The following is a 17,858-nucleotide window of genomic DNA, read 5'->3' as shown; positions in this document are numbered from 1 at the left end:
TTATGCTTTATGTCCAAATATCTTCAGTCAGTAACATCACCTGATCTCCACGGCCAGTGTCTGTGCCTTCACCTTTAAAAGATAATCAACCACTGAGTGCCAGCCCATCGCTTCAGCTGTAACCTGAAGCTGGATTCAAGTAACCATGGCAACAGATGAGAGAGAAGTTCTGACCGATGCATGTATAATTGAGTGTCAGAAGAAGAAGAAGCTTCAGCAGAACATGTAGAGTGAAGAGTGAAGCAGGATGTTTGTTAGTTAGTGGTCAGTAGTTAACTTTGTTACTTCAACATGACTCTGATGTTACTAAGTAGAATTAAAAAAGTTCTAGGTTTCGTTGACTGTCTCCACCTAGTGTTGTTATGGACACACCACACTACAAGTGCCAAATCAATTTCTCATAATGGGAAGAATTCCTTGATTTACTGTTGTTTTGTATGTGTGTGTGTGTGTGTGTGTGGAATCACTGGTTTGTGGCCAATGTCTGCAACAAACACGAGTGAGAGACATAAGGACAACACAGACTTTGGAATTTTTTTTTTCACAGAATTCCTAGCCTGGTTATCCTATTTTGTTGGTGCACATCCTTTGGATTTTGGGATATGTGTAGTTTATCCTTTGTAGTGGACAATCTTCACATGCATTCACCAGAGGAACTTGTAAACAACTGGAAAAAAAAGGTCTGTCCCAGTTCAGGAACAACCTGTCAAGGAACTTGTAAACAACTGGAAAAAAAAAGGTCTGTCCCAATTCAGGAACAACCTGCGCTTCAGTTTTAGTTTGTGGAATAGATCACATCAGCAGCTGCTGTCGATATGACTCTCTCTACGCTTGTCTTTTACTTTGTCTTCATTACCACATTATTATTCTCTGTCTCATTTCCTCTCCCTCCTTCTGTCCTTCTGTCCTTCAACAATTCCCAAGTGGGCGTTCGTTGTCATCCCTCCCATCTCCGAGGGCTTCTCCACCTGACAACATGGCAGACTGTTGTCCCCTGAGGCTGGAGGAGCTTCAGGAGCAGGAGGAGAGACACATGTATTATCCCGAGGAGTGAAATGGCTGATGGGCAAGGATGTTAAATGACCACAGTGACATTCACAGCCGAGCACGTGCGTGACGTGCACACATGTAAGACAGAGACGCTGTTGACACACAGGCCAGGTGGTCACATCATCATGGGCGTGAGCTAAAAGGCGAGCAGCGCGTTCAAGGAGAACGGCTCCGTTGGCAAGTCGCCGTGCAGTCACATGGATGGTGAATCAGACTTAGGGTTAGACAGAGAGATGGAAGCTGGTGTTCAACTGGTGACAGAGAGAGAACATCCCTATAGGTACTCTACATGCTGTAGGTCAGTGGTTATTAACTGGTGGTCCACGGGCCAAATCTGGCCTACCACTGGATTCCAGTCATGTTCCTTATTTGATAAACACCAAATAATAATGTTTGACAAAACTGTGATTTTAATTTCAGTTTATTGGGTGTCCAGCTCTTAGGTGTCTGTCCAGAAAAATTCTGGCCCTCAGAAAAAACATAGTTGGTGACCCCTGCTGGAGCTAGTGGTTCTTTGTAGTTTTATTATTATTATTATTGCTGTGGTCACTGCTGGTGCCATGTCCCTGGAAGTTAAATATTTCATAACCACCATTTTAGTCTACTCAAAATAATGTAGTGTACCACTTTGTGACCTGATTACTTGAACCACATTTTTCCCACTCAAACATATATTTTCTCCTACATTTTATTAACTGTAACCTTGTCACCTGTTTTTTAAATTAACGTTACATTACAATAGTTAATGTCTGGCTAAGCTAACGTTAGTAATAGTAAATTGAGTAATCGAGTACTTGACAAAGTAAATACTTTCATGACATGTCTTCACATGTTTAAGGTGTTCATATTCTACATCTGTCTTGGAACATTTTGACTAACCCTTGTATAACAAACATGCCCTATATCATCAGGACCATGAAGGCCTTATCTACATCCATGTCCATGGTCCTGATCTGATCCATTTAAACTTCCATCATCTCGCCTTCACATCCGTTCTCGTCCTCTCTAATAACCTTACATTTTCAGTCCTCCCGTCATATGGATGTTCAGCTGTTTTTTTCTGGGTTTTTCTGGGTCAGTCAGGTTCAACAATACGTGATTTTATTTTGACACATTGCACAATACAATAGCGCACTTAGGACGGCAGTTACAGAACCATCCAATCCAATCAAATGGGTCCGTCTGGCTGTGACTAAACCTGGGGAAGTGGCGGCCCTGTCACCGGCACGTGACACCAACACCGGCTGGGTCTGCCAGACAAATCCAGTCAAGTGCAAAACTAATCCCATCCATTTTTTTCCCGGGTGCAGTCGAGTCAGACAGAGGCAGTGTGATTGCACCCAGTGTTATAACAATTGCCTGTGCTGTGTGCACCTCACTGTTATGGAGGCCAGTTTCCCCAGGCCTGCTGGTATTCTGCAGAGCTCTGTCGAGCGTTACACTGTCTGTGATTGCACAGACATGCTAACCATTTGAATGACAAACATGGCCTGTGTAGGTATATGTGTGTGTGTGTGTGTGTGTGTTGCCATTTGCAGTGTTGAGAGCATGGCTTCATTTTCTAAGCAGCAGGATGTTTGTGATCCTCTGTGGATCCATAGATAAGGTACATCTTAGTCAGCACTGTGTGTGTGTGTGCGTGTGCGTGTGTGTGTGTGTAAGTGAAAGGAGATAAGACAGGAGAATAAACACCAAAGATAAACCTGAAAACATACATAAATAATTTGATATAAATGCAGCAGAAACACGTCTTTATCCAGTATAAATTTGCCACAATCAGACTGATAAAACACTATGTCGGTGTGTGTGTAAAAAAAAAAACAACCTTTACATCAGCTTTTCTTTCTTTTTTTTTTTTTTTTTTTGCCCTCCTGGTGAAAGCAGCCAGGTAGTTAAAATGTTAATGAGTTGGATCGGTTTAATAATGTCAACAGAGTCAGGCTCATCCATCACGGCTTCATGGAACACAATAATGTCAATGTGTGCACACTGAGAGTCATTACACCTCTGGCTTTATGACGTATATGAATAAAAGTCTGCCTTTTTATCAGTGATACTGTAAGATTCTTTCTTCACTCCAGCTTTTTTTTTATTCCAGAATCTAATTATCACAGAGCCTGAGGCTGCTGCTGCTGCTGCGTCAAAATATGGATTTATTTAAAAAGTAAAGACAGTTTTGAAAAGTCCAAACTGCACTTGATGATGTGTAAACTGTAACTGTAAAAGGTTCAAAAAGAACGCAGCTCAGTTCTACAACCGTGTTGTTTTTGAATGCACTGCACTTTTCATATAATAAAAAGCTTCATATATTTATAGTGTTACTTCAAATCCAATTTTAAATCATCGTCACATTCCCTCTGTTTTCTAACCGTAATAAAACAGCAGATTCAGGACTGGCCCCGGCCCCCATGTGGTCAACTGTTTTACACAAGCCAGGAGACAAAGTCAGTTTCTGTGTTTGTAGAGATGAGTAAACAGTAGAAAACATCACTGAAGCTCTTCATGTCCACAAACTGAAGGACAGGCTGGACGTCCTCACACAGGTCAATCAGAATACAACTGTTTGACTAGGAAACAAATAATAAGCTCAATATAAAAAATAACATCTTAACAGTTTTTACGTAGACGTTGTAACAAAGTAAACTTTTTTTAAACCTTGTAGAGAACTGCCCTGTAATGGTGTGAGATCAATTCTATCATTGTGGACCATCTCAGTAAATAATAATCAATCACATTAATTAAAATTCTGGAACTGTACTGATGGAACATTTTGTATTCACTTCTCCTCTGGATCACACCTCAGAATTAATGGGCGTCAGATACGTGCCATGAAAAATTGATGCTTAGATCCTGGTCTCCTATAAATCAAATCTCCAGTTTGGCCCAGAGTTTTATTCTGGACTGTCACACTTTTAAGTGTTGGTTTTCTCAGAGTGGAGTGGAGCAGCACCCTGGAGGGGGTCGTCATACCTCCACGCTATACATAACAGAGGTGTGGTTGTCAGAGTGTCTCTGTGTCCTGTGTCCTGATGGACTGGCGGAGTGTCCCAGCTGGACCACGTCCCTTGTCAAATGTCAGCTGTTCTGGCGTCAGTTCCTCTCTCTGACCTTTAAAGAACATGTGGTAGAGAATGAAGAACTGACGACTGAACTGAATACTAACACATGCTAGTTGTTAGCATCGAGACCACTGTGCTGCTGTATTTAAATTTTTTTTTTTTTTTTTTTAATCCAAAACCAAAACTGTTTTTATAGCAGGGTGAAAGAGGAATATTAGTTCACAAACTCAGGCAGAAAAGTTATGGCCACAGGAGAAAGCTGATTGTTAGCGTTAGCAAGTAACAGAGGCTGAGCTTCTTACTGTCTCTGTGTTATGTGTTATATGTGTGAGATGTTTTGCCTTTTAATAAATATGTACGATGATTTAGTTTAAATTTATTTTCAACTTTGAATATTCTTTTGTAAAGAAAGGTGGGGGAGTGGGGGTGTATCTATTAAACCTACACCCGGCCCCACTCATTTCTAATTAGTGTGTGATCAATAGCTGCTTGTTGTGATGCTGTGCAGGGAAAGACGTGTCAGAGTGGGGGGGCGGGGAGGGGGGACGATGACATTTGAGTGGACAGGGATTACCTTGACCTTATTGTTGTGATTAGAATTCCGTCTCGGCTCCTCAGAGAAAACCTCACTTTGTTCCTGTGTCACCGAGCTGATGGTTGTTCAGCAGCGGCTGAATTTTAGAAATGACTCCTCCGGCCCAGCACCGCAGTGTTGAGTTTAGTCACAACAATTTGGTTCCCTCAGAGGAGAGTGGGTCAACTGTGGGAGAAATGCAAAACTGTCACAGCAGTTTAAAGTCTCCTCGGATCATCAAGGAGTTTTCACAGTTCATTAGACACAACACCAGTGGGGGGGGGGTGACGAGGGGTGTGGAGAGGAGGGGAGAAACCAGTAGTGTTCCTCACCAGCTGAATCCTTGCTGTACAGTAGTACATGTACTACATCTGAACTAACATCCAGTACTGTAATAATACACGTTCTGTTACGCCTTTCATAAGTTTATGTCCTAATTGTATTTTACTCTTATTTTAGCTCTCGGTTAAATGTAGGACAGAGAAACCAGTACCTCCACACACACACACACACACACACACACACACACTAATATTGTATATTTGTAATATTTCCACTGACTCCTCAGACAATTCCAAGCTTCATTTACCTCCAGATTACTGTTTCTTGTCCATTGTTCTCCCTCTCGTCCTTCTCTCACTGGTCCAAGGTCACTCACGTCACCCTTTGTTATGGTCCGTGTTGTCCAGGACAGGAGTACAGTTATTAGTAAAGAAATCCAGCAGATCTCTCAGCTCTGACATCATCACCGCTGCTGACTCAGATGAGTCGTTGCAGGTATTTGTTTTGATGGTCGGCTGTAGTCTAACAAGGCAGTTCCCCCTTGGTCTGATCACAGAGGTTCTTATTAATGACAGGTCCACTGGAGACGTCCACTCTCTCCTCCAGTTGTTATCCATGCTCCTGGATTAGCTGGATTCAGGTCTGTATAATCCTCCAGGAAGAGAAGGTTGTTTGATTTTTACTGCTGTAATCTGATACATGACACTGCTGTAATCTGATACATGACACTGCTGTAATCTGATACATGACACTGCTGTAATCTGATAGAACACAGTCATCCTTATCATCCATCTGACCTCAATAAGGAAAATGTTTACAATATCAGAAGCTCATGGACATTAACTGTCAATCTTACCTACAGGATGACAACAGTTGTCTTGTAGACTGGGATTATCCTTCCATAATCCCAGTCTCCAAGCAACACAGTTAAATAGAATTATCTACAGATGTTCTCTTGACTTACCCATAAGGCAGCAGTTTTCCTCCTGCCAGTCTGGTAGTATTTTTATTTAGGCCACATGGTGGTTGAGTGGTTAGAAGTCCTGCCTTACAGCTAAAAGATTAGATTAAGGTTATTCAAAGATGTAACTGAAGATTAATTTTACAGAAGTAACATGTGATTTCCACTAATTGTTGTGACAGTCAAAGATCTGTGATGTTATTCCATTCTTCTTATCATTTATATGAGCCATGTTTTAATGTTTTGAAGCAGCAGGTACTGTAGCTTCTGTGTCCACTTTAGTGATATGTGACAGAACTAACACTGTTTTTTGCATGATGTTGAATGAGAAAATGGACAGGTGCATAGAGATGAAAAAAGAACATGCCAGTTTACCTGGTAACCATCATTAACATTCTGCCCACTGACCTGGTCATCATGTGTTTTTGGCTGTAGAGCTGGTTGTTCTTCCAAACATATGGACAACACAATATGTCCACTGCTGGGATGGAGACTCCTGCTGCTGGGTATATCTGTGAGTTATGACAGCACAGCTGACTTTGATGCAGTGGTTCTGTATCTCACGCCTGCTGGTCAGCCAAGGATCAATAATTGATTTCAACACGGAGTCGCCACACGCCCCTAGTGGTCACATGTCCACATGTATTAATAGAAAAATATCCTCTGTTTTTGGAATGATGTGAACGACACCCACTGTGTTTGTGTGGTTCATCACTGCTGCACACATGGTGTTTGACCTCTGACCTGGTATCTGGTAGAAATTGAGGTTAGGCTGTGAAAGCTGCAGATAAGTTGTTGATGTGTTGCTGCTGTGCTGGTTTTGAAGATAAAGATGAAGGTCTGTTGTAGCTAGTGCTATCTCTTTTGTCTGTACCAGGACTATTGTGGCTAGTGTTAGCTCTGGTGTCTGTACCAGGACTGTGACTATTGTGGTTAGCTCTGGTGTCTGTACCAGGACTGTTGTAGCTAATGTTAGCTCTGGTGTCTGTACCAGGACTGTTGTAGCTAGTGTTAGCTCTGGTGTCTGTACCAGGACTGTTGTAGTTAACTTTAGCTCTGGTGTCTGTACCAGGACTGTTGTAGCTAGTGTTAGCTCTGGTGTCTGTACCAGGACTGTTGTAGCTAGTGTTAGCTCTGGTGTCTGTACCAGGACTGTTGTAGCTAATGTTAGCTCTGGTGTCTGTGCTCAGAACAGCCCTTTTGGATGAAGTACTTGAAGTACTCAAGTGCACAGAATGCAAAACTAAATGCATTCTGTACATCTTCTTTACACCTTTTGTGCTGGAGTGTGTACAGAATTGTACAGAAAACGGTGAGCTGTGAAAAGGAAGGAATACATGTATAATTCATTCTGTTATAATGTCCGTTAATAATCAGACTTCACATTAAAGTCCTAGCTCTAGTGTCAAGACTTTATCCTAAATAATTTCTCCCTTTTTTCCACATCTTCCTGGTGTGAATGACCTCTTAATTTGCTTCCTGCTGCTTCACTTCCCCAAATCTCTGTCTGTTTAGTCATTTATGAGGAGGATTTGTGAACAGCAGGTGTGAGACCAGCACCAAACACCAGAGATCTCATCCAATTTGGTGTGGGCAGTAAATTGTATGGATTTCTTTGCACTGTGTGGAGCCGAGCAGAGCAGAGCAGAGCTCAGGACAGGTTGGATGCATCGTCTGTACTGCTGACGGTGCACAGGGGGAAAAAAAGCATTGGAAGCAAACCAGGTGGGCTACAGAGTTAAGGAGGGGATTGGAACATGACACATTGTCACTGAGTCACTGTCTCAATATCAGACTTTTTTTAATGACCTGGATGTTTCATGTATTTTTTTCCAGAAAGGCAGTGTAACACGGCTGTAGGAGAATGTACAGAGCAGCCAGAGAAGGAGAGAACATATATCAAACCACAACCTAATTAATGCATGAGGTCAATTCCCTTTAATTTATGAAAATGGTTGTCAGTAAGTGTCCTCCGTCCTTGGCCCGGAGTTTCTCCGCAGCTCCACAGGAAGCCTCTACAGGCTGGGTTAATTGAACGGATTATAAACCTTCCCTTCTTTTCCTCTAATTAACATCTGTGTGCCACCAAGTAAATGGGTCCGGGTTACAGTAGGTCTTCATTTCCATTTTTGCAGGCGATTAAGATCCGTACCACAGTGGTGTCTGTGGTCATAACTTCCTTAATGACAGTCTGACTTTTCTCCTCTCTACGGGCTGCAGCCCCTCAGGAGTCCCCGTCTCTGGAGCATTAAATTCCTTTGATGGAACTTATATTTGGGGGATTTTTTTCTGCTGCTGCAGTGGGTTCCACTGGTTCTGATTAGTCGTGCTCAAACGCCATGATCCAGCCTATGACTCCAAACCATGGTTTACAAACTGTAATTATCATCAACACGAGCATGGCTGTAATGAGTCTTCAACATTACAAAGAAGTCACTTTTTTTAGGTCATTGTTGTTCTATTTCTACGCCCATCCAGAGACAACGGTGCCTCCACTGTATTTTTCTATATTATTTTTATATATTATGATCTATATTAGTTATGAGTCAAGATTTTTGTTCAAAACAGTATCTATCTACTTTGAACAAAGTAGATAAAGGTTCAGACACAGGGGAACAGTGGTTGCCTTACATTCAGTGGTTCAATCACAATTAGTGACCGGTCTCACTGTGTGAAGAAGTAATCATAGAGATACAGAAAAATATTGAAATGCTAAAATATTTCACTGTAATGGAACGCTAGACAAAAACGCTAGACAAAAACTGCTGTAAAAACTTACTGTAATAGTAATAAAACAATATAACAGTAGCAGTTAAATAATAAAACATTTAGAAACATGTAAGAAACTGGGGAAACTCTGGCAGCAGCTGCTGTTACAAAATGTTCTCTTACAGTTGGTGGTTGGTGGTTGGCGTCTGATCCCAGATCAGTTAGTGCTTAATTAGTTATCCAGATCAATGATGCTGCTGCTCCAACAGTCAGTTTTAGGCTCTATTGCACAGTGAGGTAAATATTAGGACTGACACCATTGAAAGAAACATTAGAAAAAATAATGAAGCTTTTAACACAAACACACACACACACACACCTTAAAAGGAGTGAAGGGAGGACATACTCCCTCCTCTTTGCCCCCCCCCTCAACCCCCCAGTGGTCTGAACGCAGTAAATCACCATTGTGTTAAGAGTGGACAATCTTAATGGTCTGGTCAACCGTTCTATTTCAGTGACAGGTCATTCAGCTGGTTAAGAGCTCCGCTTCTATTGTGACTATGTGACATTTCTATTCATCATCACCCAGTCTGCATCCTGCTGCTGCTGCTGCTGCTGCTGCTGCTGCTGCTGCTGCCGTGTATAAATACAGTCTTCAGTCATCACCGATGGCTGAAAACTTTTTGACTCAGCCACGTACGTTAACCATGTACAGTATACAGTGACTGTACACAGTGAGTGTACCATGGATGACTGATTTAGTCTGGAGTGTAGGACAACTGGATGATGGTTCTTATATTTATGGGTTTTTACAGTTTAAGGACAGTTGATATGGTAGTTGTATGACGGTGGTCAGGTCACCAGTTTACATCCCTCCCCAGTCTCTGTCCATGCTCTTTCTAGGAACTTGAGTGTCTCCCACAGTCCAAAAACAGTTTTGCGCTTTTTACCTTCATTTTTCTGACACCCTGACACTGACAGTCAGGGTGTCCGAGAGGTGGCATGTAGATGACAAGGTGTGAAAGTGAAATCAAAGCCCTCTGGTGGAAAGACAACCAAACACCAGTGACCTACAGCTGACCTAAAAAAGTTTATTTTGAGACAGCCAGGATTTGATCGTGGCGAGGACAGAGACCTGGACGTCCAGTCTCCACACTAGTCTGTTGCAGTCTCATGTTTCTGTTATGAGGAGAGGTCCTGTGACATCTGTGAGTCTGGCCTCGAACCTCTGTGACGCTGGAGACACTTCACTCTGTATCCTCTTGTCTGTCTGAGGGTTTAGGCTCTTCTCCTCAGTGGATCGAAAACAGAGTGTGAAGAAGAGAGAGAGACGTCTCCAAGGTCACTCTGTGTCTGTCCGTTAGAGTCGGTGAGTTCCTGACGAGACAAAGACAGTTCCCATTTCTCACCAACAACCACAACCCAATAACCCCCCTAACCCCGCCCCCACGGCCCGCCCCATCCTGTTTCTGTTTTTCTTTTAATTCCTGTGAGACAGATATGAGAGGAGGAGGAGGAGGATCTTCTCTGACGTTCACTTTTATCACAGGAGTATTCTTTCTACAGCCTTATCTCCCACTCTGACATGGGCCTTCTGTGGTTCCTGTCTGATATCTGCTGCTGTGGAAGTGCTGACGGGCGTTCACGTGGACACAGCAGCATTTTCACACTTGTTTTCATTGATGTTTTTTGTTTTTGTTTTTTGTTTTATCTCCTTAAGAGCAGTGAGAACGTGTCCACATTTTTACCCACAGTATATCCTACAGGCTGGGACTACTGAGTACAGTACAAACTGGGAGAACTTCATTCTTGCTCCTCTCAAATAAAATAGGTCAAAGGTGAATTTTCCTCCACAATGTCACTCAGAGAACTCTGCTACGTCTTTACCTTGACTGATTAGTGTGTGGTGAAGTGGGAACAACATCAGTGTAGAAGGACTTGGAAGAGAGTTGAGAGATTCAGAGTGAAATGGACTGGGAACAATAAGCCAGACTCCTGCTGGCTCCTCTTTGGGGAGATCCACAGCAGTGCTGTCCCAACTGTATTGTGAGGAGAGACTCAGCCAGGGGTCCTCTTAGATGTGCTCTGTTATTACATGGATGAACTCCTCTGTGCTGCTGTTGTACATTAAACGCACCATCTCTGACGAATAACACCCTCCCCTCCCCCCCGCTCTCCGACAACCACAGATCTAGACTCAACCAGCCGAGTGTGGAGAGCAGAGAAAGTTGTGACTCTCAATGAGAATCAAATTCTCAGTGGAGAAGATGATGAGGTTTTTGAGTCACTGTTTCAGACATATCAATGTATATAAATATATATATGTATATAAATATATATATGTATATATATATATATATATATATACATATATATATATATATATATATATGTAAATGTCATTCATTCATCTTTTTCTGGCTTATTTAGCCAACCTCAGCACCCTGGACAGTTCTCCAGTCTGCCTTGTACCTTCAACTGGTCGGCCAGTATCAGACACCCTTGTTGAAGGATCGTTACATTTTCAAAATAAAACATCTTTTAGACTTTATTCTGTTAGTATCAGAGTCTGAATGACCTGTTGTTTGCCAGGTTATCATTTAAGAAAAAAAGTAAAGGGATTTTTTTTAATGAAGTCAGTTAGTAAAACTAAAAACTGTGTTTACTGTGTCCCACTGTGGATTGGTTCCAAATGACCTATGGGCCGGCACTGGACCCCGGATCAGGGGTTGGGGACCCCTGCTGTAGAAGACAAACATCAGGCAAAAAAGAAATAGATTCACCAGACATACAGTAGTCAAGGCTGGTCCTAACCTCTGTGGACCTTGTCAGTTGTCCATTCATCATCTGTTGTAATCTTTCAGTTCAGTAGTTTTGTCCTTTTATATTTTTCTGGATTAGTACATTCACTCTCCAGTCTCTCACTGTTTCCCGGCTGGTTGCGTTGTTGTTTATATTTGTTGTTGTTGTTTTGTCTCCCTGTGCTTCCTGTTTTTCTTGTTACACTTGTGTTTCCCTGGTCTCTTTGTTCTCCTTGTGTTCTGCTCCCCAGCGTCTCACGTCACCTCTTCCCTCTGTTTTTGTCCCTTTGTGCTCGTCTCCACATCCCTGATGTGTCTCACCTGTGTCCACACTCCCTCTTTGTCGGTGATGTCACCTGTGAGCTTCTCTTTGTCTCCTCCTACTGTTGTTTTTCATTTTCAAAATGAAGTGAGTGGGGGGGCGGTGGACATGATTTCCAGTTTCATTTCTTTAACCAAACAGAGTAGTAATATTTCTAGGAATCACAGTGTTTAAAATCAAAGTTAGGAGGAGTATAGAAGTAGAAGTGAGCTCTGTGTCAGAGTGAAGCAGCTGTGGTGAAGGTTATTCGCTACAGTTCTATGCAGAAGTTCCACTGGGTTCCTGTTGTCTTGGTACAGATACTTTAACTTTAGTTTAATCACTCAATCCAGGTGTAGTTTTACATGTTGAGCTCCTATCTTCACGGGAAGTGTCACTCGGTGTCACGTGACGTGTCCTTGTCAGTTTGTTCTATGAAGTTGGTGTGGTTACACTCAGTGACGTCAACATAACAACTGAATCATTGATGACGAATATTAACCCGCTGTTTTGAATGGAGAGCAGCGGGAGAGTTGGTGTTTAATAATTCACCCCCGTGATTGTTTCTGTGTCTCCGTCGGTGTGTCTCCTGTGTGGGTCAGTGGGTGCAGAAGGCTGGGCTTCACTTGTGTCACTGTGTCCTGGAGCTGCAGGCAGACACCACAGACGCCACAGACACGGCAGGACCTGTGCCAGAGGTGGTGCTCTTTTCTGAGCGCAGTTTAAGTCCTTTCTGAAGGACGAAGTTCGGGATTCGTGAAAACCTCTGAACGTGCGCACTTCCACTTTATTCTCTGACTGTGTTTCCAGCTGACGTGGGCGCGTGAGCGCAGCCCGGAGTGTTGCTGTCGGCGTTTATATCTGTGTGCGTGCGTGTGTGTGTGTATGCCGGGTGGGGAGCACGGAGCAGAGGAGCACCGCTGACCCGGTGGGATTTTCAAACAAACCACGTTATTTGGTCTCCTCTAATCTGTCAGAACTCCAGTCTGGCTCCTGCGTGGACACTCAGAGAAATGAATTTCACTGAATTATCCAGCGGCTCTGTGTTATTTCTCCAGCCAGGACTGTGTGTCTCACCTGTGTCCACACTCCCTCTTTGTCGGTGATGTCACCTGTGAGCTTCTCTTTGTCTCCTCCTACTGTTGTTTTTCATTTTCAAAATGAAGTGAGTGGGGGGGCGGTGGACATGATTTCCAGTTTCATTTCTTTAACCAAACAGAGTAGTAATATTTCTAGGAATCACAGTGTTTAAAATCAAAGTTAGGAGGAGTATAGAAGTAGAAGTGAGCTCTGTGTCAGAGTGAAGCAGCTGTGGTGAAGGTTATTCGCTACAGTTCTATGCAGAAGTTCCACTGGGTTCCTGTTGTCTTGGTACAGATACTTTAACTTTAGTTTAATCACTCAATCCAGGTGTAGTTTTACATGTTGAGCTCCTATCTTCACGGGAAGTGTCACTCGGTGTCACGTGACGTGTCCTTGTCAGTTTGTTCTATGAAGTTGGTGTGGTTACACTCAGTGACGTCAACATAACAACTGAATCATTGATGACGAATATTAACCCGCTGTTTTGAATGGAGAGCAGCGGGAGAGTTGGTGTTTAATAATTCACCCCCGTGATTGTTTCTGTGTCTCCGTCGGTGTGTCTCCTGTGTGGGTCAGTGGGTGCAGAAGGCTGGGCTTCACTTGTGTCACTGTGTCCTGGAGCTGCAGGCAGACACCACAGACGCCACAGACACGGCAGGACCTGTGCCAGAGGTGGTGCTCTTTTCTGAGCGCAGTTTCTGAAGGACGAAGTTCGGGATTCGTGAAAACCTCTGAACGTGCGCACTTCCACTTTATTCTCTGACTGTGTTTCCAGCTGACGTGGGCGCGTGAGCGCAGCCCGGAGTGTTGCTGTCGGCGTTTATATCTGTGTGCGTGCGTGTGTGTGTGTATGCCGGGTGGGGAGCACGGAGCAGAGGAGCACCGCTGACCCGGTGGGATTTTCAAACAAACCACGTTATTTGGTCTCCTCTAATCTGTCAGAACTCCAGTCTGGCTCCTGCGTGGACACTCAGAGAAATGAATTTCACTGAATTATCCAGCGGCTCTGTGTTATTTCTCCAGCCAGGACTGCTGCTCCACCACCACCACCACCACCACCCGTCCTTAGAATAAAGCTGCTGTGAGAGGAGTCAGCATCTTCACCGGTGTCTAACAGCTGGGATTTACTCTTTACTATGTCTTGAGACGCGGAGTGGAGGCTACACGGATGATGGCAGTGAGTACAGGCTGTTTCCACGGCACGGCCGCCGTAACCAGGCTGCTGTCAGCCGCTCTCCTGCAGGAGCAGCCTTTATTCATGCGGGCTTTGACTTTAACTGTGACAGATGAGATGGTTTGGTGAGGAGGGTCAGTGTGGTCAGAGCCGTGCGCCGTGTCATCCATCCACCCGAGCGAGCTTGGGCGTTTCTGTCATCACTGTTGCCGGGGGTGGGGGACAGGGAGGGGGACGTCAGGTCCCTGCTGGGACTTTTTTGGAAACATTACATCATAAGAGTAGCCTGTGGATGAGTCTGCAGATTAGAGGAAACACGCGTGTTTTTTCTCCCACTTGTTTACAACAGGCACGCTCTTTAGATTTAATTCAAACCCTAAAATAAATGTCGTTTCCTGTGATGACAGATGCAGGGCTGGAACTGTCATGTGTGCACAAACCTCCTGAGAGAGGAGGAGAGGGAGTGTGTGTGTGTGTGTGTGTGCGCTCGACGCACGCACGGACTGGGCGTATGCGCCGTGGACTCGGTGAGATTCGACGGGCAGAGTTGTCAACAAAGTCTTTGGCATAAATCTAACGCCTCCCCAAAAATACCCACCCGGCTGTGGGGTGGGATCGGTGCAGCTGTCAATTTGCATGTGTTTTGTTTGTCCAGATCCAGCCTGAGATCCAGCCTGTGTGTGTGTGTGTGTGCGCGCTCGACGCACGCACGGACTGGGCGTATGCGCCGTGGACTCGGTGAGATTCGACGGGCAGAGGTGTCAACAAAGTCTTTGGCATAAATCTAACGCCTCCCCAAAAATCCCCACCCGGCTGTGGGGTGGGAGGGGTGCGGGTGTCAATGTGCATGTGTTTTGTTTGTCCAGATCCAGCCTGTGTGTGTGTGTGTGCGCTCGACGCACGCACGGACGGGGCGTGTGCGCCGGGGACGCGGTGAGAGGCGACGGGCAGAGTTGTCAACAAAGTCTTTGGCATAAATCTAACGCCTCCCCAAAAATACACACCCGGCTGTGGGGTGGGATCGGTGCAGCTGTCAATTTGCATGTGTTTTGTTTGTCCAGATCCAGCCTGTGTGTGTGTGTGTGTACGGTCTGTCTGCGCCGGGTCTAATCCCACAGCGGATCAGCCTGGACTCTTCCTTCAGCGCCTTCCGCTCGTTCGCCGGCTGCGTGTGCTTTACGCACGCTTTAAATCATTATACTATTTATACTAGTGACGCCATTGTATCGGCGTGGTAACGTTAGGAAAACCAACCGCCGAAGGCTGCACAGAGCGGAAAAACGCGTCACGCAGAGCCGGGTGGCTGAGGCTTGGAAACGCGAGCCAGCGGCTCGGAGATTTTGTTTCCACTTAACGGTTTGCCTACGCCGGGGAGGAAAACGCCTCCCGGTGCCTGGATCCAGGGTTTTTATGGCAGTTAAAGGGTGACTGAGCCGGGATGAGGGGCTGCTCCACACACGACAGGGACTGCTGACCGTGTAATGATCCACAGTGTTTGATGAGCACGTCGGTAAGGCTGCTCTCTGCTGATAATCCGATTTACTACGCTGACATTTAAACCTTCATATTACATTATACTAAAAAGAATCTCACAATTATGACCTGCAGTGTTCTTGTTGTAAAGTAGACCACGCGATTTCAGCGAATTAGGCCTTAAGTAGGCTGCCAATATGTGTGCGTGCGCGTGCGTGTGTGTTGGCATACCCAGCAATATATCTGAAACCGAATATATTGTTTTGCATGTTATTTCTGTCTGGCTGGTGCTCAAATTGTGGGCCGTGAACCTAGAAGTGGTCGCACAGTGATATTTTCTGGGTCACATTTCAGTTAATGCTAACCTGCTTAACCTGGAATATACCTCCGTGGTACCATCAACAGTCGTAACACTTCCTGTTGGTGCTGGGCAGGAAATGTGGTCATGTGGTGTGGTCGTATGTGGACGCTAAAAATCTTTGGGTTTTATGACAAAACAGCACTCCTAGTGGTCACCTTGGTTCTGTTCCAGCCTGTCTTCATGCTGCATCCTGTCTCATATGTTGTATCTTTTTGTCTACATACATTCCTGATTAATAATGAATATAGTAGATGAACACATGGTACTTCGCAGGGTACTGCGAGTGACAAATGTCGTGAAGTGGCCGTAGTCAAACAGAGCGACGAGAGTTCATGTCAAAGATGACTGGTTGTTGTTGTTGTTTTGACTGTGTTTCTTCAGGGAATGTCTTTCCCCACAGTTTTACAGCATTGTTTTTTATCTTTGTGTTTTTTGATGTAACTCATACGTTCACATCTAACTGTCGCCTGCAGACACATCACTTTGGTCTTTTATGCCCAGAATTTGATGGAGTCTGATGTTGAACAGCTGCTGGCGTTGATGTACTCTGGTACTGCGTTGTGCAACAGAATGATATCAGATTTTAGAATAAAAAATCACGACCAGATTCAGAATCAGAGTCAGCCCTGACTGATGCTGGGATGTGAGCCTGCGCTGAGCTTTCAGCCAGTAGGCTTGGTGTGGTCAATGTGGACAGGACACAGTGGACATATCACTGCTCCACTTGACGTCTCACTTACGCATAGTGAAAGTGACACAGTCGCATTGCAAGTGCTGTTCTTTATCAAAAACTCACTTTTATTGAACTGAAATGTCAGTCAGTCAATCTACAGTACATGGAATTAGGGTTTACATTTATTTGACCATGTATTTATTATTACTGTTTTTGTGATGAAAAATGGAACCTGAGATTTAAAACTAGAAAACCTTCTTTTAACCTTGCAGGGAATTAAAAGGTAAAAGAGCAGCACATGTGGATCGAGAGATTAAGAAGAATAAGTGTAGGATGGTAGGTTGATATGTTTGGAGTTTTTCTTAGCTTTGAGAGTTCTGAAGGAAAACAGCCTGAAGAACTAAGGTTGTTCTCCTCCTCTGAGTTCTGGGTTCCAAAAATATTAGCAGCCAGACCATGACTCTGTTGCTCCTGTCCAGTGGTCAGCCAGAGAAAAGTGGGTCCAGTGATCTTCACACACACCTCCACTGTGTTCTATAAAGGTTACAGAAAGAACCAACAGTTCATAGTAAATGTCACGGCTGACCCTACAAAGAATCTAAACTATTCCTTAAAGCATTGTTTCCCAAAGACTGGGTCTCGACCCTCAGGTGAGTCGCAAGAGATTTATTTTGGGTCGTCTCGCATCATGTTTCCCAGGACTTTGCAAATAATGTCTATTGACTTGAGTCGCCAAGGTTTGTGACTTTTAAAATATGGGTCCCCAGAAAAAAAGTTTGGGAAACACTGCTTTAAAGGACATATTGACAACCTGGATACTAGACTTTTTATTGAGCTGAGTTCTAGTCCTCGTCACAGAGTGTTTTATGCTTCCTCACTGCATCCAGACGTCGTGTTTCTTGCCACCAAGTTGCTGAGTCACGTTGCTTTGCTGAACAAAGATAAATTTTGCAGCTTATTGTCCTGTGGCATCCACATCTGGTGTCTGTGCAGGTGTGGTCCAGACGCCTCCAGTCAAGAAAGCTCCCTTTCAAATCCTCCGTAACAGGAAAAATGACCCAGGAGTCTTCACACTCCAACAGCAGGACTCGACAATCTCTATGATTAATTTATTTTCTTCCACAGCAGCTCTGGTACTGTTGTGTTCTCTGTGCCGTGGGACAATTTCTGGCATTTCTTGCTTTTCATTAGCTTCTGAAAGTATTCTGTGAAGCCCTGTGAAAATGTGCCGGCGTGGAGACAGGACTGATAAGTTTGTCTGCCAGAGAAGTCTGGGTTCAGGTGGAGATTTGTGGAGGGCTGTAAACAACTCAGACATTTTCATTAGCCACAAACTAATCAGTCAGGCGGTGATTGG

General features: G+C 44.3%; 1 protein-coding gene across 4 annotated transcripts in view; it reads left to right on the top strand.

Moving 5' to 3' along the window:
- Positions 1-17,858, top strand: part of schip1 (schwannomin interacting protein 1) — a 162,488-nt gene that overhangs the window by 112,583 nt on the left and 32,047 nt on the right. The window contains exon 1 of one of the 4 annotated variants that reach the window (XM_008309175.3): positions 13,584-13,997. The exons of 2 other annotated variants lie outside the window; for them this stretch is intronic. In XM_008309175.3, the coding sequence (XP_008307397.1) occupies positions 13,989-13,997 (9 nt within the window). In that variant the 5' untranslated portion in view covers positions 13,584-13,988. Of the gene's footprint in view, positions 1-13,583; positions 13,998-15,049; positions 15,505-17,858 lie in introns of those variants that run through there. One more of the 4 variants, XM_008309174.3, reaches the window with a different exon arrangement.

The sequence above is a fragment of the Cynoglossus semilaevis genome, chromosome 4 (genome assembly GCF_000523025.1).
Source record: "Cynoglossus semilaevis isolate Cse_v1.0 chromosome 4, Cse_v1.0, whole genome shotgun sequence".
NCBI lineage: Eukaryota > Metazoa > Chordata > Actinopteri > Pleuronectiformes > Cynoglossidae > Cynoglossus > Cynoglossus semilaevis.
This window is presented reverse-complemented; position numbering and strand designations above follow the sequence as displayed.